General features: G+C 42.8%; 1 protein-coding gene across 3 annotated transcripts in view; it reads right to left on the reverse strand.

Annotated features, from left to right (window-relative positions):
* Positions 1–25423, reverse strand: part of Axin1 (axin 1) — a 64305-nt gene that overhangs the window by 13426 nt on the left and 25456 nt on the right. For all 3 annotated transcript variants that reach the window (XM_075941427.1, XM_075941426.1, XM_075941425.1), the window contains one exon: positions 5934–6074. In XM_075941427.1, coding sequence (XP_075797542.1) covers positions 5934–6074 — 141 coding nt within the window. The remainder of the gene's footprint in view (positions 1–5933; positions 6075–25423) is intronic.

A 25423-nucleotide genomic window follows, 5' to 3' on the forward strand; every position in this document is an offset into this window, starting at 1 on the left:
AGAGAATTAAATGAGACATTCCTCAGATATAACAAAACACAAAGAGACAAAGTCCATCCTGGTATCACTACCACATGATTACTGGAGTAGAAAAGGAAACAGTCCAATATATGCCACATGGCACTGGCCAAACTCAGTTCCGAGCAGCAGAAGATGGCATGCTCTATTTTAAAAAGTCATGTGTTGGAGGAATGTTTAAGGGCAGGCAAATGAAAAGAACCAGCCACAAAACTGGTACAAGCCGGGAGTGGTAGCACACGCCTTTAATTCCAGCACTCCGGAGGCAGAGGCAGGCAGATTTTGGTAAGTTGAGGCAACCCTGGTCTACACAGTGAGTTCCAGGACAGTCAGGGCCACACAGAAAGACCTTGTCTCCAAAACATAAAACAAACAACAAAAACCATGAACATAAAGGGGACCATCCTCTAAAACTACATTCAGTAAGTGTAGTGAAAGAGACATGGAGGTGAGTGCCTAGCCTAGCAAGTGGTCTATCTGTGCTGGGGACAGAGAAGTTGGTGTGGAGATGGAAGGAGGAAACAGAATTAGGATGAAGTACCTCAGTCCTAGACAAATGGGCTTCCACAATACTCCTCCTGCTGGCTGCATCTCTGGCTCTGTCCTTCTGGCCTGGAGCTGGTGTACCTCTCTCAGCCAGAATGGATTGCTGAGATGTTAATTTGGCTTCTAGAGTGAGCCCTAAAAACTACTACAGACTTCTTGGATAAAGACAGAATTTTCAGCAGCAAAATTTCAAACTTACAGCCTTCTTTATTTCCCCCAATGTATGTATGTATGTATGTATGTATGTATGTATGTATGTATGTACGTACGTACGCATGCATGCATGTAGTTTTGCACTGAGGCTTGAATCTAGCCTTCTACGCAAGCACTCTACCACTGAGCTACATCCTAGTCACAAGCTTATTTATTTTCATTTGTATTTTGCTACATGTATGTCTTAGTGAGGATGCAGAATCCCCTGGAGTCATAGACAGTTGTGAACTGCCATGTGGGTGGTGGGAATTGAACCCAGGTCCTCTCAAAGAGCAGCTGGTACTCTTAACCACTGAGCCTTCGCTCCAGTCTCTAACCTTATTTTCTTGTAAATGCTTTCTCATCCTAAAATAGTATCATGTGCTTCAAACTTGTTTTTTTCTTTCTTTTTGTTGTTTTTTAATTTTCAAGATAGGGTTTCTCTGTGTAGCCCTGCCTCTGCCTCCCAAGTACTGGGATTAAAGACATGCACTACCACTACCTCAGCTCAAATTTGTTATTAGTTGTTAATTATGAATTAATATAACTCTAAACAAACCATGTATTTCTATAATGCCTGTAGCAAATAATTTAGCAAAATCAGTGTGGAATTTACTCATTCAACAAGTTTTAGAAGAGGGACAGGTCAAGATCAGATGAGGAAATCTGCAGAGAACTGATGAGCCAACCTCCTGGGAACTCTAGATGGTCAGCTGTGGAGCCTGCATGGGACCCAACTAGGCCCTGTGCATTTGGGAGACAGTTGTGTAGCTTTGTCTACTTGAGGGCCCCCTGGGCATATTTATATTTCCCTATGGTGGGATGCCTTTGCTCAGCCTTGAATGGGGGGGGGGCTTAGTCCTGTCACAACTGAATGTACCAGGCTTTGTAGACTCCCCGTGGCAGGCCTTACCTTCAATGGGAAGTGGAGGGGGGTGGGAGGGAGTAGGGGGTGGGAACGGAATTGTGGCTGGTATATAAAATGAATGAAAAAATTAAAAGCACAAAACAAACAAACAAAAAAAACCCCAACTAACCAACCAAACAGGTTATTAGGCCCCTCACTACTATCTAGGCATGATTTGACACACCAATAAACAACAATAACAAAAATCATTCTTTAATAAGCTTACTTTAAAAAATACTGTTGCTTTAAAAATATGTTACTTAAAACAATTTACATTCTAGGGTTGGGAAGCTAGAACGTAATTAGAAATGCTATAGTCCCAAAGCAGCTATCGTAAGTACTCTGAAAGCTATTCCTTGTAACCCTAAGACTTTTATATAATAGATAGTTAGAAACTGGTTTCAGCCGGTTAGTGGTGGTTCAAGCATTTAGTTCCAGCACTCAGGAGGCAGAGGCAGGAGGATCTTTGAGAGGTCAGACTGGTCTACAGAGTGAGCTTTGGGACAGCTAGGGTTAACACAGAAATTCTATCTGGGGGAGATATCTGGTAGGAGGACACGTGACTCCTGTTGGTATCAATGTTATTCAGTTTTTGTGAACTGTCTAAAATATTTAGGGAATATTCTCCTTTATAATTAAGCCATTAGATTTGGTAAACTGCTAACAGTTATGTCTTCAGTGCTGCATTTGTTTAATCAGAATCTTCTGCGGGGGGGTGAAAAGTGATTGAAGTGTCTAGATTAGAACACAGAAATGAGATGACAGTGAAACCAGATTATGTGGCCTGCTATGCTGCTAAGTTTCTCTAAGAAATGCTCACTTATATAAATGAAAACAAAAAGTAAAACTACACAACTACACAGACACACAATAGTGGAAAGTGGGGAGCTGGGGAGCTAGATCAGCTGTAAAGTACTTGCTACAACAACATGATTCCCCAGCATCCACTTAAAAAATAAAACAAAGCTGGGCACGGAAGTGTATGCCTACAGTCCTAGCATTGGAAGGTCCCTGATGCTCACTGCTCAGCTAATTTTACTGAATAAGTGACCTCCAGGTTTAGTGTCAACAAGATTGTTCAGTGGGTAGAGGTCGTTTGGGAATACAATAGGTGTGTAGGCTTGATAATTGAAATTCAATTCCTGGATCCCACAAGGTAATAGGAGAAAACCAAAAACCACTCTATAGTTGCTCTCTGATCTCCACATGTGCTATAATGCGCGCGCGCGCACACACACACACACACCTACATTCTTTTTTTCACACTCATAATAAATTTTTTAAAATTTTAGGGAGCTGTGGAGTCAGCTCTGTGGTTAAGAGCATTTGTTCTTCCAGAGGACCTAGCATCTACATGGTAGCTCAAAACCACTCTAGGTCTAGGATATCTTACACCCTCATCTGTCCTCCTGGGCACTAGACACACACATTGTACAAATACATAAATGCAAGCCGGCTGGTGGTGCTGCACGTCTTTAATTTCAGCACTCAGGGACAGAAGCAGGCAGGCAGATCCTGTGAGTTCAAGGACAGCCTGGTCTACACATTGAGTTCCAGGATAGCCAGAACTGTCACACAGAGAAGCGCTGTCTTAAAAATCAAAAACAAAAAAACAAAAACAAAACAACAACAACAACAAAAAAACAAAATGCCAAACATCCCCCAAAACCAAACATGCAGGCAGAACATATAACACAGTGTGTGTGTGTGTGTATTTATCCCCCTTTTTATACTTTGTTTGTTTTTTTGTTTTGTTTTGTTTTTCGAGACAGGGTTTCTCTGTGGTTTTGGAGCCTGTCCTGGAACTAGCTCTTGTAGACCAGGCTGGTCTCAAACTCACAGAGATCCGCCTGCCTCTGCCTCCCAAGTGCTGGGATTAAAGGTGTGCGCCACCACCGCCCGGCTTATCCCCCTTTTTAAAGACAGGGTCTCAATATGTAGCTCTGGCTGTCCTGGAACTCACTCTGTAGACCAGCTGGCCTCACACTCACAGAGCTCTACTTGCCTCTGCCTCCCAGATGCTGGGATTAAAGGAGTGTGCCTGGAGATCAACACTGGAAAACACCTAGTGCTGACCTCTGGCTTCTACACACACACACACACACACACACACACACACACACACACACACACACACCCCCATATATACCATTGGTGAGCACTCTCCTTCCTTCTAATTTATACCTACCAATTTCCCAGCTTTCACGCAAAGAGACACACAGGTAGAGCAGAACTGCTGAGCTAGGCCAAGAACCCTGTTGGGAACCCTGCGCAGTCATGAAATAGGGACATCTAGTGGCGATTAGAAGACTTGCTCCTGGTCACTGTAATAAGCAAAGACTTAATCCAACACTAGGGTGCTTTTGGAGGGAGCCCAAGGAATGGGGCAAACCTGGACTAAGCGTGACTGAGTTAGAACTCCAAGAAACTCCAGGCTGAAGGGTTAACTCAACAAAATGTTTTATGCCATTAAATTACTTAATTTAATTACTTAATATGCACCTGAGCTCCAAAAAGCCACCGGCAGGAGGTGGTTCATGACAGGTCTATTCCCACAAGGACTTCCGGGAATGTGACCACATTAGAAAAAACAAGCTCCTAAGTTGTGATCATAGTATCAGGGAAGTGGAGGCTCAGATCTGCCTCTCCATGGCTTGGAACTCAGACACTCAGGGAACTGGTCTTAGCACAGAATACAGTCTCCCCAGCTCCCCAGGACTATTCACGATATATCAAGATGCATGGGGTTGGAGAGATGGCTCAGCGGTTAAGAGCATTGGCTGCTCTTCCAGGGGTCCTGAGTTCAATTCCCAGCAACCACACGGTGGCTCACAACTATCTATAATGAGATCTGGTGCCCTTTTATGGTATGTAAGCATACATGCAGACAGAACATTGTATATATAATAGAGTCCAAGGCAGAACAACATGGGCAAGAAACACATTCATATAACCTGATGGATCCCAGGACTGTCTCCAGTCCTGCCTGGAGAGAAGGCTGCCTGTTACCTGGGCCCATCTTCCCAGTGAAATCTATCCTCTGTAGAGGATGAACCTCCAGTTTCTCTGAGTCCTCTGCTCTTAAAAGCTGCTTGGCCTCTAGGAGAGAGAACTAATACAAACTTCAACTCTAGCTTGGATTCCGTTCCAGGATTTTTTTTGGTTTTGTTTTTGTCTTTTGATACAGGGTTTCTCTGTGCAACAGTCCTAGCTGTCCTAGAACTCTGTAGACAAGGCTGGCCTTGAACTAAAAAGATCCACTAGTCTCTCCCTCCCAAATGCTGTGATTAAAGGCGTGGGCCACCACCACCCGGCTCCGTACCAGGATTTTTTGTTTGTTTTTCAAGACAGGGTTTCTCAGTAGCTTTAGAGCCTGTCCTGTAACCTTCTCTGTAGACCAGGGCTGGCCTTGAACTCCAAGATATTCACCTGCCTCTACCTTGGGAGTGCTGGGAATAAAGGCGTGTGCCACTACCACCTAGTTTTCCAGGATTTTTAAACAATTTTGCTGCTGTTGTGCTAGGGATTAAACCCAGGGCTGCCATTGAATTAATTACACCTTGGCCCTTGGGCTAGTTTTTGAAGGATACTGTAACTCACAGGGCAGTCTGTCCTCTTTCTTTAGGGTTTCTGTTTTAACAGCCTCATTCTATAGATCAGGTTGGTTTGCAATCATGACAATTCTCCAGCTTCAGCATCACAAGTTCTGGGCTTGCAAATATAAGATACCATGGCCAGCTTAGTGTTTGTTCCTTGGGGACACTCAAGTCAAGCTTTACAAGAATGTGACGGAGGAAGGTCATTGGTTAAATAAAAAGAAACTGCTTGGCTCTCATTGGTTAGGAGATAGGTGGGAGGAGTAAACAGAACAGAATGCTGGGAGGAAGAGGAAGTGAGCTCAGACTCGACAGCTCTCCTCTCTGGAGAAGACGCCTCAGAGAGACGCCATGCTCCGCTCCCAGGCAGACACACGCGATGAAGCTCCGACCTAGAATCTTCCCGGTAAGACCGGTGCTCACAGATTATTAGAGATGGGTTGATCGGTATATCAGAATTAGCCAGTAAGGGCTAAAGTTAAAGGGCCAAGCAGTGTTTAAATGAATACAGTTTGTGTGTTGTTATTTCGGGGCAAAAGCTAGCCGAGCAGGCGGCTGGGGTGCTGGGGACGCAGCCCCGCCGCCATTATTACTACAAGAATCAATCAGTAAGGACCAGCCAGTGGGGTAAGCAAAGAGCACTGAAGCATACAGTCAGCAAGTTTTGGACTTACACGCTACTGTCCGTAAGGGATAGGGTGTCAGCATCACTGGACAGGCTCTGCTGTTCACTGTCATTGGCGCTGGTGGCTGGGGCCAGGGCATAGCCAGAGTTGACATAGTAGGGGTTGACGGGCTCCCTCCAAGATCCATACCTGTGAATAAGAAAGACACATGAGTGGCAGCAGAGCAATAGTCTCCACTGTAGTTTTCTGGATTACCACATGAAAAATTCAGAGAAAAACAGAGCAAAAAAGTCCTGTCTCCATCTCGTTGCTCTTCTCATTCCATTCTTCTCAATTTGAAATAAAGGATTAAAAAGGGTCTAAGCTATGGGCATCTTTCCAGATGTTTACTACGTTTTTTTTAAAAGGCATTAAAGTATACATAGGCAGAATAACATCTCTTTCTCCTAAGAGTACAACCAGAAAGGATCCATGATCCCTGTTATAGCTACAAAGTAACCCACTTCTGGCCCATGCCAATAGGTATTTCTGAAGCAGCCAGCCAGAGCCACCAAGACTCTAACTTAGGTCCCTAGGCTCCAGGCATAGCCCATGGACAGAACACACAGATGAAATCTGCTGCTGGGTAGTCATGGGGAGATGGGTCAAAGCACCACTACTAGGGCTAACAGAATCCAGTTATTGCTATACAATTGGTCAAAACACAATATACTTAATCTGCATTTTCTCTAAAGATACTTTTGGGTACTTGTCGTTTGCTTTTCTCATCTCTTTCTGGCATTTGGTCCTTGCCTACTATGTGATTTATAAATTCACAACGGTTTTCAAATTACAAAATTATTTTAGCTGGGCATAGTGCCATGTGCCTTTAAGTCCAGAATTTGGGAAGCAGAGGCAGGTGGATTTCTTATGAGTTTGAAGCCAGCCTTGTCTACATACTGAGTTTCTTGACAGCCAGGACTATAAAGACTGTCTCAAATTAAAAAAAGATTGCCAAGTGGTGGCTGTGCATGCCTTTATCCCAGCATTCGGGAGGCAGAGACAAGTGGATCTCTATGAATTCGATGCCAACATGGAGCTAGTATCAGAATAGCCAGGGCTACACAAAGAAATCATGTTTAAAAAAAACAGAAACAAACAAAATACCGTATGAGTGTTTAGCCTGCATGCATATAAGTGTACTATGTGCATGCCTGGTGCTCATGGAAGCCAGAAGAGGACACTGGATCTCCTGGAACTGGAGTTATGGACGGTTATGAGTTGATGTTTAGGTGCTAGGAACAGAACCAGGGTCTGTTGCAAGAGCAGCTAGGGCTCTTAACCAATGAATCATTTCTCTAGTCCTCCAACTATTTTTACTATTAATATACATACATATTAGTACCTACCTATATAATATATTCATACAAAATATTTTCTCCTTAAACATACTTTTTCTTTTTTCAAAAAATAATTTATTTTATGTTCATTGGTGTTTTGCCTGCATGTGTATCTGTGTGAGGGCATTGTATCCTCTGGAACTGGTGTTATAGACAGTTGTGAGCCGCCATATGGGTGCTGGGAATTTAACCTGGGTATCTGGAAGAGCCGGTGCTTTTAACTGATGGGCCATCTCTCCAGCTCCAATATACTTTTTCTGACATTCCAAGCCCTCTTATCCTGATCCCTTGAATGCATGATCCTGCCTCAGTCTTCCTGAGTAGTTGAGATTATAGAATTGTACCATCATACCTGATCCTTATAACTTTTTGCATTGTGCAGACAGACCTTTTCATTTTAGGTTATAGACACAGTATTCTATTATTATTTAAAACCATTAAAAGATTTTTTTTTGAGGCAAGATTTATTACTGGCTGATCTTGAAATTGCAGAGATTGTGCCTCTGCTTTCCCAAGCATATAACATGATATATCATAGCCAGCTTCCATTAATTTTCTGCTTGTGGTTTTTTTCCCCCGAGACAGGGTTTCTCTGTGTTGCTTCGCAGCCTGTCCTGGAACTAACTCTTGCAGACCAGGCTGGCCTCGAACTCATAGAGATCCGCCTGCCTCTGCCTCCCTAGTGCTGGGATTAAAGGAGTACGCCACCACCGCCCAGCTCTGCTTGTGTTTTAAGAAGAGGCTCAGGTTGGCCTCCAATTCACATTCCCTCTGCCTTAGCTCCTCAAATGCTGGGATTACATCTATCTGTTACCATCAAGGCTTCCAATACCATTGTGTGTGTGTATCTGTGTTTGAAAAGGTGCAAGTGGAAGTCAGAGATCAACCTTAAGGGTGTTCTTCAGGAAAATGGCTATCGAGCCAGCCTGCCCCAAGGATCCTGTCTCCATCTCCTGAGGGTTGATTATTATAGCTGGCTGCTTCTGTGAGTGATGGGAATCAATCTCAAGTCATCAAATTTGCATGACAAGTCCATTATCGACTAAGTTAGTGCCCTGGCCTCTAACAGCTGTTTTAAATTTTTCTTTGATTTTTATCAGAATTGGAGATATGCACAAATAAAACTTAGCTGATGCTGACCCCACAATGGATGGCCAGTTGTTAGCAGTAAATACTACATAATAGGTAATTAAACGCTACCCTTGGCCACATCCTAACCTCACTTCTTTAAAAAAAAAAGATTTATTTATTATGTATACAACATTCTGCCTCCATGTATGCCCGCACGCCAGAAGTGGGTGCTAGATCTCATTACAGATGGTTGTGAGCCACCATGTGGTTGCTGGGAATTGAACTCAGGACCTCTGGAAGAACAACAGCTAGTGCTCTTAATCACTAAGCCATCTCTCCAGCCCCCAACCTCACTTGTAACACAGGAATGTGGATTCCACATTGCTGTACTGAGACTAACCCTGTAGCACTTGTACATCTGTAACAGTAGTTCTAAACCTGTGAGTCACAATCCCTTTGGGGTCAAATGATCCCTCCACACAAAGGTCCCCCTATCAGATATTCAGCGTATCACATATTCTTAAAAATATTATATTTATTTATTTATTATGTATGCAATATTCTTTCTGCGTGTATGCCTGAAGACCAGAAGAGGGCACCAGAGCTCATTACAGATGGTTGTGAGCCACCATGTGATTGCTGGGAATTGAACTCAGGACCTTTGGAAGAGCACACAATGCTCTTAACCGCTGAGCCATCTGTCCAGCCCCCGTATCATATATTTTCATTTGATTCCTAACAGTGGCAAAATTACAAGTAGCAATGAAAATAATTTTATGGTTGGGGGTCACCCATGAGGAACTGCATTACATGGTCACAGCATTAGGAAGGTTGAGAACCATTAGTCTGTAGCGTCTCCTGCCAATTCTCTTATTTAAGGTTGGCCCTCAGCTGAGCATGTGGTGAATCCCTTTAACTTCAGCACTTGGGAGGCAAAGGTGAATTCTGGGTATATATAGAGTAGTGTGGTTCTCACTTTCCTAATGCTGTAACCCTTTACAGTTCCTCATGTTGTGCTGACCCCAACCATAAAATTATTTCATTGCTACTCATAACTGTAATTTTGCTACTGTTAGGAAGTGTAATGTAAACATTTTGAGATAGAAGCTTGTCAAAGGGGCTGGAGAGATGGCTCAGAGGTTAAGAGCACTGACTGTTCTTCCAGAGGTTCTGAGTTCAATTCCCAGCAACCACATGATGGCTCACAACCATCTGTAATGAGATCTGGTGCCCTCTTCTGGCCTGTAGGGACACATGCAGGTAGAATGCTGTATACATAATTAATAAATAAATCTTAAAAAAAAAAGAAGTTTGTCAAATAGGTTGCAACCCACAAGTTGAGAATCATTGATATAGCATTCCTGGCCAGCCATGGCTATACAGCGATGGCCTCAACAGCACCACTCAAGAGCACCTGAGGGCAGCAAATTAGGAAATAACAAGGATGGGGGCATTTGAGAGGTTCAGCTGTTTGAACACTGGATCCTAGGGTTAGAGCCCTTCCATTGAGTGGTAAGTCATGGGCTATGCTTGACTGCCAGGCACTCTGTACCATAGCGTGGTGTAGAAGGAAAACCCAAATCTAAGGGACTAGGCCTCCTTTTGGACATCCATTTGCCAGGTGAACAGAAACTTTGAGAAAATTCTAACTCCATCAATTGTGCAAGGGCCCTTCAATGTGCTAGATGGGCACCTCAGAATTCCAAACTATTATACCCTAGGATATGTGGGCCAGACAGCATTCGACCTTAAAAGGCATACCCTGATCCTTTGTCCCTATACTTCAGAAGGCCCAGCATCTAAACTCAGGAAGGAAGGTGACATTTTGTAAGAGCGGTGTATCCCAACACTCATCTCATTCTTTTTTTTTTTAAGATTTATTTATTTATTAAGCATACAATGTATTGCTGGCAAGGAAGGCACCAGGTCTCATTACATTACAGATGGCTGTGAGCCATCAAGTGGTTGCTGGGAATTGAACTCAGGACCTCTGGAAGAGCAGCCAGTGCTCTTACCCTCTGAGCCATCTCTCCAGCCCCACTCATCTCATTCTTGAAGTGCAAGGATACAAGGGGCGACAGCAGTGCTAAGAAAATGAACCCATCTGTCAGTCAGAGAGCATTCTGTTCAACACATTGCAGCCCCAAATTATTTGCACTGGGCATTAACGGGCCATGGCTGGTCAGAGAAAGGCAAGACCAGCAATCTCAACCTGGGATGTATGTTAATTGCCAAGAGGCTACTAGGTGCTTGAGAAACCAGCTCTTTGGAATCAGCACCATGTATCTGCCATGATATCTGGGTCAGCCCCTTATCCCCATGGATCAGGTCAGCCTATGACTTTATGCTCTTTGCTGAAGTGTGCAGAAACATTTTTCAAAAACACTTTTATCCTCTAAGTTTAAAATCAGCACAGTTATGTCAACCAATACTGTCACGACCACACAACCACAGAAGTAAAACTCAGAATGTTGCTTAACGCTAAATCATTCTTGAATTTGGCTGAAAACTACTAAGAATATTAAGCCACATGGTGGCACATGACTGTAATGCCAGCAAGTCAAAAAGAGGCTGATATAGGAGAATTACAACAAACTGAGGGAGGCCTGCATGATCTATATTCAGAGTTCCAGGCTAACCAAATCTATATAGTGACACCCTATCTTTAAGAAAAGAAAAGTATAAGCCGGGCAGTGGTGGTGCATACCTTTAATCCCAACTTTAGGGAGGCAGAGGCAGGTGGATATCTATGAGTTCAAGGCCAATCTGGTCTACAGAGAGAGTTCCAGGACAGTTACTGATGGAAAAAACCAGATGAGAAGAGAAGAGAAGAGAAGAGAAGAGAAGAGAAGAGAAGAGAAGAGAAGAGAAGAGAAGAGAAGAGAAGAGAAAAAAAAAAGAATGCCTGGTGATAGTGACTCATCCTTTCATCCCGGCACTAGGGGAGGCAGAGGAAGGCAAATTTCTGTGAGCTCAAGGTCAACCTGTTCTACAGAGCAAGTTCCAGGAAAGGCTCCAAAGCGACACAGAGAAGCCCTGTCTCAAAAAACAAAATAAATAAATAAACAAACGAAATAAAAAGAAAAGAAAAAAGTATAAGGACAAAAGATTAAAATTTAAACTTGTTAGTTTTCTGATTTGCTCTCTGCCCTCCAGACTGTCAACATTGTTCTATTTAGTAACAGAACAGTCCAGTAGGGTGGCGAATTCCTTGAGCATATTCAATTGCCTCCCATCCCACTCCACAGCCTGGTGCACAACCACCCTACCTCCCTTCCCTTTCTACAGTCCCAGGTGTGTATTTCACATGTGTGGTAAGCCTGTGTTCCGCACAATTCAATGAAGACCGTAACTACTGTATATACAATCCCTAAGGTCCAAAGAGAAGGAAAGAACTCAGATGACAGAGAACAAAGGGAGGAGGGGAGCTACCAGTTGCCCACACCATCTAAAACTTCTATACGTCAGCACTAGCTCCAAGGAATCAATCTGTCAGTCATCTAGCTGGTCTACTGAAAGCACAGACCATTTGTCTGATGTGATAAGGAATGCTCTGTCAATGATGTGCAAGAGAATGTCACAGAGAGGTGGAAGGACCATCCCTAGAATTGCTGGAAACCAGAAAGAGGAGGACTGGGTATGCCTGAAAACAGGTGTGCATGCACTTGTGCATCTGCACAAAGACAGAAAGCACATGAGGCTCCTCAAATTCCCCTTTCAAAGTTCTACAGCTTTTTTTTTCTTCCTAGTTATTTATTATTTTTATTTTGTTGCTTTTTTGTTTTTCAAGACAGGGTTTCTCTGTGTAGCCCTGGCTGTCCTGGAACTCACCCTATAGACCAGGCTGACCTCAAATTCAGAGATCTGCTTCTGTTTCCTGGGTACTGGGATTAAAGGGTATTAAAGGTATGCACCGCCACTACCCTGCTATTTTTTGGGTGTTTGAAGCAGGATTTTATTTTTTTTTAAAGATTTATTTATTTATTATGTATACAACATTCTGCCTCCATGTATGCCCGCACGCCAGAGGAGGGCGCCAGATCTCAGTACAGATGGTTGTGAACCACCATGTGGTTGCTGGGAACTGAACTCAGGACCTCTGGAAGAGCAGCCAGTGCTCTTAACCTCTGAGCTATCTCTCCAGCCCGAGGCAGGATTTTATATAGCCCAGGCTGACCTTAAATTTGCTTTGTAGCTAAGGATGACCTTTAAACTCCTAATCCACCTACAAGTGTGTGTGTGGCCGGGGGGGGGGTGGTTTGCAGGTGTGCATCACTATAGACAGGTCTCTGGACTTTTCTTTTTTTTTAATAATTATTTATTTATTATGTATACAATATTCTGTCTGTGTGTATGCCTGCAGGCCAGAAGAGGGCACCAGACCTCATTACAGATGGTTGTGAGCCACCATGTAGTTGCTGGGAATTGAACTCAGGACCTTTGGAAAAGCAGGCAATGCTCTTAACATCTGAGCCATCTCTCCAGGCCCCCTCTGTACTTTTCTAAGTTCTCAAAATAAAAACCTAATGGGATCCATGCAAACATGCCCAACTTACTCCTGAGAAAAGTACAAAAACAAATGGATGGAGAAAACGCAGTCTTTTTCAATAAATGATGCCATGGCACCTAGACATGTAGACACACAAAGAATGAACTTTAATTTATATCTCATATTTCATATCAGGTCAACTCCTGTAGCTCCTGGATGTTTTCAGAACCACAGTGATGCTCCAGCATTCTACTCACTTGGCCTCTGCAACACCTCAGACCAGCAACATGCCCTGGCGTGCTACCCTGGTCTCCTGGGCACTCAGTGCTTCTTTCTCACCCCTGTAGCATCAAATATCAGCTGGCATCCAGGCCACTGCGAGAAGTACTCTGGTCACCTGTAGCCAACCCAGACTGGACCCATCATAATCATTTATGTATGTGTACCGTGTGTATGCCTGGTGCCTACAGAGGCTGGAGAGGGCACTGTAACTCCTGAAACTGAAGGTGCAAGCAGCTATGATGTGGGTGTTAGAAAACAAACCCATATTCGACATTGTTATGGCATCTCCAATCGTGGTTCATTTGTCTCCCAGCTAGAAGCTACTTGGTGTCTAAATGCCCTTTAGGCTTCCTAGGAAAATTTCTAACATGGGTCAATGAAAATACTTATCTTGGGCTAAGGAGACAGTTCAATTATAAAATGACTGCTGTGCAAGCATGAGGACCTGAGGCTCATCACTCACTGCACACACAGAAAATGTCAGGGATAGAATTGAGCATGGTGGCATATGCCTTTAATCAGAGCACTCAGAAGGTACAGATAGAAGGATTTATGTGAGTGCAAGGTCAGACTGGTCCAGTCTACATAATGACTTCCAGGGTAGCCAGGGTTACAAACAGAGATTTAGTCTCAAAACAAAACAAAACAAAAAAGGCAGTGCCAGGGGACTTAGACATGTGAAGAGATGCGTACACATACATTTTTAAATTTTTAAATAATTATTTATATTTACGTGTATGGGTGTTTTGCCTGCATGCAAGCCTGTGTACTACACGAAAGCTGGTGTCTGAAGAAGTCAGAAAGGGATGTCAATTCCCTAGAACTGGAGTTTTAAATGGTTATGAGTTGATATGTAGGTACTTGGAATTTAACCCAGGTCCTCTAGAATAGCAGTCAATACTCTTTTTTTAACAGCTGAGCCATGTCTTTAGCCCCTTGTTTTTGTTTGAGGCAAGGCTTCACTATGCATCCCAAACTAGCCTCCAACTCACATTTATCCTTCTGCCTCAGTCTCCTAAGAGGTATGTACTACCACCAGGCCCAGCTTGAAGCACTGGTTATTTGTTTGGTTTTGGTTTTGTTCTTCCTTTCTTTTCTCCAGTGCTGAGAGTGAGAACTCTGAGGAAGTAACCTAATACCCACAGGTAGAGGCAGGAGCTTTACTGGTTTTAATTTGTTGTGGCAGAATACTCCTGAGTGTCAGAGGCTTTCAGCTCCTCTCCCAATAGTCTTGGCCAGAATTCTGCTTCAATGGAGTCCTTCCTGCCAGGCTAACCTTGTTGCCCAAATGGTCAGAGGCCAAGAGCCAGCAAATACATTCTCTCAAAGGGCTTGTTCCTACTTCCCCAGCTCCTTAGGGGCAAATCTACATTAAACGGGAGAGGGGGAGCATACTGGGTTGAACAGATGACTGTAGGCTGAAGGAGATGGTCTCTTAGGACCCCCACGCCCAGTCCTGTCTTTGGTCACCTACATCCAAGAGACACAACTCAAACTGGGTGAGTTCCTCTAATAATTGTTGGCTCTTTGTGACATCCTTGAAGCTCAGACAGCATTGGTGAGGACTGTGTCTTAGCGCAGTGCAGGAGCAAGTCTTGAAGCCAAACAGGGAACAGACCGACCATGCCCCACTACCTACAGGCACTGTCTTTATCATTTACAGACTAACTTCTGCCTGAACCTAGATCTATATTTGACTTTGGTAAGAGATGACCCTCAGCTGCATTCGCACCTTCAACACCCTGAGAACAGCCAACAACACATATAAGGTGCACAACCAGAAATAATGAGCATTCTTCTCCCAGGTGCAGAACCATTATTCCCATTATACCCATATAATAACTCAGACAAGCTGTGGCCCCACCATAACAAAGAGATAACACTTACTCTTGGGTCCTACACCCAGGGTCCCAGATATATGAAGGCAACTAACATCCAAGAACAGAAGACATTACAGCATATCATTAATGTCCCAACACTATTCACTCATGAATGACAGCATGACACCAATGCTGAAAGGCATATCTACTCACAGAAAAGAGCATGCTGGTGCCAGACATGTTGGTGCATGACTTTAATCTCAACACTCGGGAGGCAGAGGCAGGCAGATCTCTGTGTGTTTAAGGTTAGCCTGTTCTACAAAACAGTTCCAGGACAGCCAAGGCTACACAGGGAAACCCTGAATCAAGAAAATCAGAAAGGATACACAGAGAAACAAAAAAAGGCAAAAGCAAAACAAAACAAAAAAGCATGCTGTTGATATCTTGATCTTGTCTACCTATGGACGATATCTACCACCCATTCATGTTATGATGCATACCCATTCATGAAAGGCAATGACATGTCTGGATTCTGATTGTGTCCATCTTATTAGATCACCATGACATTGACACCAATGTACCTTTCACTACATACACATTCCCTTTGGGGACAAGAGACTAGTTTCACAAGATAACTTCTCTTCCAAGAGTTGTAACGTTTCACACTAGGCTTCAGAACTACAGAAGATCCAGTGAAGAAGGTACCAAAAGGGTGAGAGGGAATATCCCTCACTCTATTTACCATCTGTATAAAATGGAAAACACCGGCCTACACACAAGATCTTGGACATATCCATACTACATACATACAGCTACTTACAAAACAAGTGCCTCACCTCTGCACCTAAAGCGAAGAATATCCTGTGAACTGCAATACACATCAGTCACCAGCAGCTACCAAAATCTCTTCATCTCCTTCATGTAAAATCAGGAACTCAGCCTCTACATCCACCTGTGAGGATCACAATCACCGGCACCCTCCACCAGTAAGTACCTCAGTCAGTCAGATGTTAGAACCCTTGGAGGCAGGTGCAGGTGACATTAGAAGCCTGCCATTAATTGTGGACCTACTTTGCAGCATGATTGAGCTGGGTACCACTAACTGAAGCTCCATAAACCCCACAGGATATTAAGACATGAAAAGATGGGAGAATAAGTCACTAGGAGACAAGGAATGTGCACTTCTCATCTGTTTAGGAGGTTGATCACATGGGCTTAATCCCCAGAAGGCATTATGTTTATTCTTATAATTTGCTGATACACCCCCTTTGAACAGCATCAAATGTTCTTTATAATCAAGAAGTAGGGGCAAAGAGGGTACATGGCCGACATACTCTGCATTGATACAAATACAGTAGATGGGATGATTACAACTTGCCCAACAAAAGTGACCTTGAAGAATTCTGTCCCAATTTTTTGTTAACCACCGAGTCACCGTTTATTCCTTATAAAGCAGAAACGACAATGGTCAGCAAGGTGGGTAGCATGGCCTTTAATTACAGCACTTGGGAGGCAAAGGCAGGATGATCTCTGTGGGCTAATGCCAGTCTGGTCTACACAGAGAGTTCCAGGTAAGCTATAGTTACATGGAAAGATGCTACCTAAAATTTATTTGTTTTTTGTTTTTTTTTTGTTTTTCGAGACAGGGTTTCTCTGTAGCTTTTGGTTCCTGTCCTGGAACTAGCTCTTGTAGTCCAGGCTGGCCTCGAACTCACAGAGATCCGCCTGCCTCTGCCTCCCAAGTGCTGGGATTAAAAGCGTGCGCCACCACCGCCCGGCATGCTACCTAAAATTTAAAAAGTAAAGGAAGAAGGGAGGGACAATGGCAGACTCTGTAGGACTTCTGAGCATCTTAGTGAATAATACTCACAATGCTTGGGAAGGGTTCAGCTTGCAAAGCAGAAGAACCTCAACATAGACTACACTATCTCTGGCCCAGTATCCCACATGTCAGTTGGAAGGAGAAAGGGGTGAGGTTGGCTACTGGTCACAGCTAAACCACACATGCAAAAGATTCTGAAGTCAGAACAACAGATCCATGAGCTCAAAGTACTGGTAATTCTACTATGGTTCTACAGAAGAGAAAGGGGGGAAGTGAGAGCCATGTCTGACATCGTATCCTCTCTACCCCAATTTCTACACATTCCAGTGTTGATCAAATCAGCAAATACTTAAAGTAACTGCTACTGAGCATGCAAAATAGCTTAGATGGTAAAGTGCCTGCTGCCAATCTACTTAATCATTAAACACATGTGGCAGGAAAGAATGACTAATGCAAGTTGTTCTCTAATGTCAAATATGGGCCATGCATGACATATGTGTACACGCACACACACGCACGCGCGCGCACACACACACAAATAACTAAACCGATAAAATACAGGTAGCAGTCAGGCAATGGTGGTGCACCCCTTTAATCCCAGCATTCAGAAGATAGAGGAAGAGAGATCACCATGAGTTCAAGGCCAGCATGGTCTACAGAGCAAGTTCCAGAACAGCCAGAGCTACTTACTACATACAGAGAGATCCTATCTCAAAAAACAAAAGTTTACACCAATACACAGCCATCCCACTTTTTAAAAATCCCACTATTTAAACCTCACTTCATCAGTTAGAGTGCTTCTTTATCAGATTTTTGTACACCTAAAGAAGTATTCTGAAACCCTTTAATGTGTCCAGGCTTTCATGTAAGGATCTTGAGGAAATCTGATGGAAGCTGTGTAATCACTCAGGTCCAAGCAGAAAGAAAAGGGGTCTCTAGTTTTCAGACTTCACAGCTTTTGAGCCCTCACTAGCAAGTCCTATCTATGTGTGGTTGTACAGAGCTTTCTCCTTCAAATTCCTCTTGGCATACAGTAGCCCATAGTTTTGACTTTGATGTTAAGAGATGCACAAAAGACATACATTTGCGGCATAAAAGGAAAAGTGAAAGTAAAGAGGTTTCTATCCTTAGCAGCCAGAGATAACACCATATGGCCTGGATTCCTCTAGATTTATCTTAATATATACATAATCTAGTTTTTAATTCAGCAGTGAGATTAAAATCTGTATTATCCACTACATGTACCTCAAACTCATAGAGATTGGCTGCCTCTGCCTCGCAACTACTAGGATTAAATTTGTGCAACACAATGGCTAAGCCCAATTTTCTTTTCTTTTCACGTTTAGTTTTTTAAATATTTATTTATTTATTATGTATACAATATTCTGTCTGTGTGTATGCCTGAAGGCCAGAAGAGGGTACCAGACCCCATTACAGATGGTTGTGAGCCACCATGTGGTTCCTGGGAATTGAACTCAGGACCTTTGGAAGAGCAGGCAATGCTCTTAATCTCTGAGCCATCTCTCCATCTAGCCCTCTTTTCTTTTTCTTTTTTCTTTTAAGATTTATTTATTTATTATGTATACACATTCTGCCTCCATGTATGCCCGCACGCCAGAAGAGGGCGCTAGATCTCATTACAGATGATTGTGAGCCACCATGTGGTTGCTGGGAATTAAACTCAGGACCTCTGGAACAACAGCTAGTGCTCTTAACCACTGAGCTATCTCTCCAGCCCCTAGGCCCAATTTTCTTATGATGAGCAAAGGTCCTCAAGAGAATGAGGTAAGAAACCCTGAGTTGTACAAGAATGGGAAGCACACACATACAACACATATACACCAAGGCTTCAGTTGTGTCTCATGTAGAGACACTATGTTCCTGAGAGGGATGCAATTTTCAGTCACAGGCACCTCATAAAAAAACTTCTATGACAAATGACCTTTCACCACCAACTTCATGTTTCCATGGGTGTCACACCAGACCTCCTCTAACTGGCTTGTCACACGTCTTTTCCTCTGAATTCTCATGTTTAAAAAAATGTTTTAAAACCCAGGTATGGTGGTATAAACTTGTAATTCTAATACTCAAGAGTCAGAGAGAGGACGATTGCTGGAAGACCAAGACCAGCCTGGGATACACAGTGAGTTTCAGGCTAACCAGGGCCAGAAAAAAAAGGCACTACCTCAAAAAAAAAAAAGGTGGAAGATATCATAATATAGGGTCCAGGATCTATAATTCAAGCTCTCTAAATAGTGAAAATGAAAAGGAACAAAAGTATCAAAAAAAACCATGACAGAGAGAACATATTATCAAAACAACCCATAACTGAAAGACAAGTTTCTTCTTCGCAGTGAGAGAAGCCTCAGAGGGAAAAGCCTGCAATATTATGAGAGAATGCTAACAACAAAGAACACATTCAAGAAGATCCTACGGGTAAGGCAGTAAGTAAGGTAGGCATGCAGCTCAGTGGAAGAGTGCCTATTAAGCACGTATATGGCCCCAGATTCAATACCCAGCACCTTAAAGAAAACAAGAAAGCCAAGTGTGGTAGCTGACATATGTAATATTATTCAGGTGGAATCAAGATGATCTCTGTTAAGTTTGAGGCCAGCCTGGACAGAGCTTGAGTCCCAGGCTAATCTGGGCCACATAGCAAGACTTTGCAAAAACAAAACAAAACAAAAAACCATCACCATTGATGGGGGAGAGTCTTCTGTTTTGTGTTAATTTCATTGGTTAAATAAAGAGACTGCCTTGGCCCTGATAGGACAGAAAATTAGGTAGGTGGAGTAGACTGAACAGAATTCTGGGAGAAAGAAGCCGAGTCAGGCAGTTGCCATGATTCTCCCACTCCAGACAGACGCAGGTTAAGATCTTTCCTGGTAAGCCAGCTCGTGGTGCTACACAGAATATTAAAAATGGGTTAGATCAATATGTAAGAGCTAGCCAATAAGAGGCTGGAACTAATGGGCCAGGCAATGTTTAAAAGATTACAGTTTCCTTGCAATTATTTCGGTATAAGCTAGCCGTGCGGGCGGCCGGGTGACAGGAACATAGCCTGCCGCTCCTATCACTACACACCATCCTGGGAAAACAAGTCATAACCACAGAATGGTTTAGATCAACTCCAGCAAAAAGGCAAAAACCTGAGAGCCTTTCCACCCAATTAAACCCTCCTTAACTAGGCTCCACAAAAAATGTTTGACAACCGGGCAGTAGTGGTACATGCCTTTATTTAATCCTAGCACTCGGGAGGCAGAGGCAGGTGGATCTCTGTGAGTTTGAGGCCAGCCTGCAAAGCAAGTTCCAGGACAGCAGGACTACACAAAGAAATCCTGTCTTAAAAAACCAAAAAAGAAAACAGGTTTGATAACTTTGCACAGAACATCAGTAGTATCACACACATATTACTAACCCAATACCCAGTAGTACCACAGCAATGACCACAGCACAGCATAACACAGTGTCTCAAGAACACAGCATCCAGGACCACCCAAACTGCTAACACTGTGCACCCAGACCACAATTCTGGATACCACACACACTACCACAAACCAAGGCAACACAGCACCTAGTACTCAGAACCACAAAATGCTAAGGGAACTCTTTTTTTTTTTTTTGGTTTTTCGAGACAGGGTTTCTCTGTGGCTTTGGAGCCTGTCCTGGAACTAGCTCTGTAGACCAGGCTGGTCACAGAGATCCACCTGCCTCTGCCTCCCGAGTGCTGGGATTAAAGGCGTGCGCCACCATCGCCCGGCTAAGGGAACTCTTTAAGCTAGAGTAGGAACACAGAAGGCTTTGGGAAACAGGTCTTCAGGGAAAACTAGTTTATCACTTATGTATTATAGTGCATAGTACACTTTAAACTAGTGAAGAATGTTAAGAAGTTTCACAAAGAGACTAGAAAAATGGCTCAGCAGTTTAAAGCACTTATTTATTTATTTATTTATTTATTTTTTGGTTTTTCGAGACAGGGTTGGAGCCTGTCCTGGAACTAGCTCTTGTAGACCAGGCTGGTCTCGAACTCACAGAGATCCGCCTGCCTCTGCCTCCCGAGTGCTGGGATTAAAGGCGTGCGCCACCACCGCCCGGCTGAGCACTTATTCTTGTAAAGAACCGAAATTCAATTTTCCCGGCACCCACATGGAAATTATAACTCCAGTTCCAGGGGAATCCGATGCTCTCAGGCTCGCAAAGGCACCAGGCACTCACAGATTTTATGTGTATGCATACATGCAGGCAAAACACCTATACATTAAAATAAATTTTAAAAGGGGAGAGCTAGAAAGATGACTTAGCAGTAAAGAACTCTTACTGCTCTTGCAGAGGACTACAGTGTATTCCCAGAACCTATGTCAAGTGGCTCAAAACCACCTGTAACTCCACCTCTAGAGATCTAACACCTTAGACCTCCTTGGGTATGCACACATATACAGAGACAATTTTAAATAAATAACTAAAATTAAAATCTTAGAGAGCAATGGTTCAGAGGTTAAAGCACTGACTACTCTTCCAGAGACCCCGGGGTTAGATTCCTAGCATCCACATATACATGGTGCACAAACATACATGTAACAAAATGCTCATACACATAAAATCACAGTTTCTCTGTGTAACAGCCCTGGCTGTCCTGGAACTCGCTCAGTAGACCAGGTGGCTTTGAACTCAGAGATCCACCTGCCTCTGCCTCCCCCGTGTTGGGATTAAAGGTGTGCACCACCACCACCTGGCTAAAATATTATTTTTTAAGGATTTATTTATTTTTATGTGCATTGATGTTTTGCCTGTATGTAAGTCTGAGTAAGGGTGCCAGATCCCCTGCAACTGGAGTTACAGACAGTTGTGAGCTGCCATGTGGGTGCTGGGAATTGAAGCTGGGTTTTCTGGAAGAACAGCCAGTATTAACTGTTGAGCCATCTCTCCAGCCCAAATAATAATATTTTAATTAAAAAAAAAATCTGAAGCCGGGCAGTAGTGGAGCACGTCTTTAATCCCAGCACTTGGGAGGCAGAGGCAGGTGGATCTCTGTGAGTTCAAGGCCAGCCTGGTGAATTCCAGGACAGTCAGGGCTACACAGAGAAACCCTGCCTCTAAAAAAACAAAATAAATAAATAAAAGTCTAAGGGTTGCTTATATAGTCTCAGAAACAGTGAAGACCCAGTGATCTGACCACTGGGTGGTGGGATGGTAAATGTAGAGGACTTCTTTCAGACTAACCATGAGGCAACTACACAGTATGCCAGTTCTAATCTGAATAAAGCATGTTCTTAAGGGATTTTAAGCAATGGAGAGAGGACCCACCTGTGGGGGGTCTGTAGTGCCCTATCTAAAAATATCATTCAGTGGAGTGCAGCTATACTTGGAACAGAAGAGACGCTCTATAAAGCAACACTTTCTAAAGTAATAATAGAATTTCTAAAGAATAACCAAATAAACAATTATTAGGTAGGTTTTTGTTTGTTTTGATTTTTCAAGACAAGATTACTGTGTCCTGGCTGCCTTGGAACTCACTCTGCAGACCTGGCTGGCCTCAAACTCACAGATATCTGCTTGCCTCTGCCTCCCCAGTGCTGGGACTAAAGGTGTGAGCTACCATCCAGCAGAACTATTAGGTTTTTTTTTAATCCAAATATGTTTTATGCAATTGTGTACACCCATGGTAACAGGCTTACATAGTCTTCAAAGCTTATGAATTCCAACATATAATACATCTTCTATCTTAATTTCAGTTCAATCTCTGATGAATGAACCAAATACAAAAAGTCCAGCCAATAGCCAGGCAGCACAGTTTTATCAAGAAAAAGAGAGAGAGAGAGAGAGAGAGAGAGAGAGAGAGAGAGAGAGAGAGAGAGAGAGAGAGAGAGAAGAGTTTTAGTCACTATTTAGCAAAATTGAAACGATTCATAATTAAACAACTGGTCTATTAATATTTGCTATCACTGCTTTAATATAGTTTACCTCTCAAAAGAAAGGCAAGAAAGTGTCAGAGTCACAGGCAAGAGTCACAGGTGTGAAGGATTCTAAAGAGAAATAAAAAGAAAAAAATCCTTCAGTTTAGAACCTACAAAAGCTTGTGTGTGTTGATTAAACTACTGCTTTTTGTATGATGTGAACTAAAGTTATTGGCACATAAATTTGTAATATATCCTGTTTGTATTTTTTCTAAGAATATAATGCTGACGTATTTTGTTGCTTTTATTTTATAAAATATGTATGGGTGTTCTGTGTGTGAGTATGTTTGTGTGCTACTTGAGAGCCTGGTGCCAATGGAGACCAGAAAAGGGAGTTGGATACCCTGGGACTGGAGTTACAGAAGTTGTGAGCTACTGGTGATGGAAAGGAACCTGGATTATCTGTAAAAGCAGCCAGTGCTCTCAATCACTGAGTCATCTCTCCAGACTCATGCTAGTGTGCTTAGTATCAGAATAAACATTTTATAGTGGCTGGGAAAAAATGGCTCAGCAACTAAAGAGCAGTCACTGCTCTTACAGAAGACTCAAGCTCAGTTCCCAGCACCCACATTAGATAGTTCACAACACCTATAACTCTAGTTCCTGAGTATCTGACATTCTCTCTGGCCTCAACAGGCACCTATAGTCATGTATCTTTTATTCTCTGGCATAGTCACACACATAAATAAAAATAAATCTCATCTGTGTGTGTGTGTAAAATCTATACTTTTTTCAAGTATTGAATGTCTTACTTTTAAATTCTTTATTTAGAGACAGGTCTCACTATGTACACCAGACCAGTCTTAGATTCACAAAGATCCAACTGCATCTGCTTCCCTAGAGCTGAGATTAAAGGCATACACACTACTCACCACCTTGGCAAGTTATTCCTTTAAATTTTTGTTTGTTTTGTTTTTTGAGACAGGGTTTCTCTGTATAACCTTGGCTGTCCTGGAATTCTCTGTAGACCAGTCTGGCCTCGAACTCAGAGATCTACCTACTTCTGCCTACATAGTGCTGGGATTAAAGGCATGCATCACCATACTCTTTTAATTTAAATATAAAAAGGTACTTAGGTTTTTAAAAACGTAAGTATTGTATTAATGCTGTTAAAAACACATAACTTCAAGTCGGGTGGTGGTTAGCGGTGGGAGGATCCCTGTAAATCTGAGGCCAGGCTAATCTACTTAACAAATTCCAGGACAGCCAAACTAAATAAAGATCCTGTCTCAACAGCAGTGGTATTATACTTCTTTAATCCCAGAACTCAGAAGGCAGAGGTAAGCTAATCTCTGAGGCCAGACTGGTCTACATAATGAGTTTCAGGACAGTCAGGGCTACATAGAGAAACTCTGTGTTGTATGTGTGGTAGAGGAGAGGAGGGAGTAAGATACATAAAATGTAGAGGATGGGTGCATGCACAAAATGAATAAATGAATGAATAAATTTAATAAAATACAGGCCTCCTGTAACTTTTTGTTTGTTTAGTTTTGACTTTTTTTTAAAGATTTATTTATTTATTATGTATACAACATTCTGCCTCGATGTATGCCCACATGCCAGAAGAGGGCGCCAGATCTCAGTACAGATGGTTGTGAGCCACCATGTGGTTGCTGGGAATTGAACTCAGGACCTCTGGAAGAGCAGCCAGTGCTCTTAACCTCTGAGCTATCTCTCCAGCCCCTAGTTTTAACTTTTTAAGACAGGGTGTCACTCTGTTGACCAGTGTAGTCTTGAGCAGGAAGCAATACTGTCTCAGTCTCCCAAGTGCTAGGATGACATTAAAGTTATATCTAAGTCATTAACCTTTATTTTATTTCATGTATATGGGCATCTTGCCTACATATATGTCTGAGCATCATGTGCATGCCTGGTGTTCATAGAGGCCAAAAGAGGGCATCAGATCCCCCTAGAACTGGAGTTACAAATATTGTAAGCTGTGAGAGCTGGGAATTGATCCCAGGTCCTCTGGAAGAGCCATCTCTCAGTCTTCTGAATTTTTTTAAGAATGTACTTTTTATACTGGGGAAATAGCTCAAAAGTTAAAGCATTTGTTCACAAAAGTGAGAGAAAAAGTTCAGATCGCCAGAGCATATGTAAATGTCAAGTGGATGTAACAGACTGCCTATATTCTTAGTGTTTCGAAGGCAGAGACAGGGGATCCTTAGAGAAGCTGGCTAGTCAAACTAGCTGTACTGGCAAACTCTGGGTTCAACTGAGAGATTGAGCCTCAATGAGTAAGGTTAAAAACCAATCAAGACTCTCGATATCAATCTCAGGACTCTACATGCATGCAGACACATGCAAACATACACACACAGAAGAAAAAAAAACATACTTTTAAATTATAAACACATATTTGAGAAATAGGGCTAGAGAGATGGCTCAGCAGTTAAGAGCACTGGCTGCTCTTCGAGAGGTCCTGAGTTCAAATCCCAGCAAACACATGGTGGCTCACAACCATCTCTAATGGGATCTGATGCCATTAGTTAGTGCTCTTAACCTCTGAGCCATCTCTCCAGGCCCCTGCACTCATTTTCTAGGCTTGCCAATGACACTTATATAGAAGGCTGGGACTGGGGTGTAGAGATGGGGAAGACAACGGCTTTGACCCATGCGTAAAATGTCTAGCACCACAAAAAGATGCTTAAGTACTAGGGGACTAGCTCAGATTTGGGTTTTTTTTTTTAATTGTTTTGTTTTTCAAGACAGGTTTTCTCT

Source organism: Microtus pennsylvanicus, chromosome 11 (genome assembly GCF_037038515.1).
Source record: "Microtus pennsylvanicus isolate mMicPen1 chromosome 11, mMicPen1.hap1, whole genome shotgun sequence".
NCBI lineage: Eukaryota > Metazoa > Chordata > Mammalia > Rodentia > Cricetidae > Microtus > Microtus pennsylvanicus.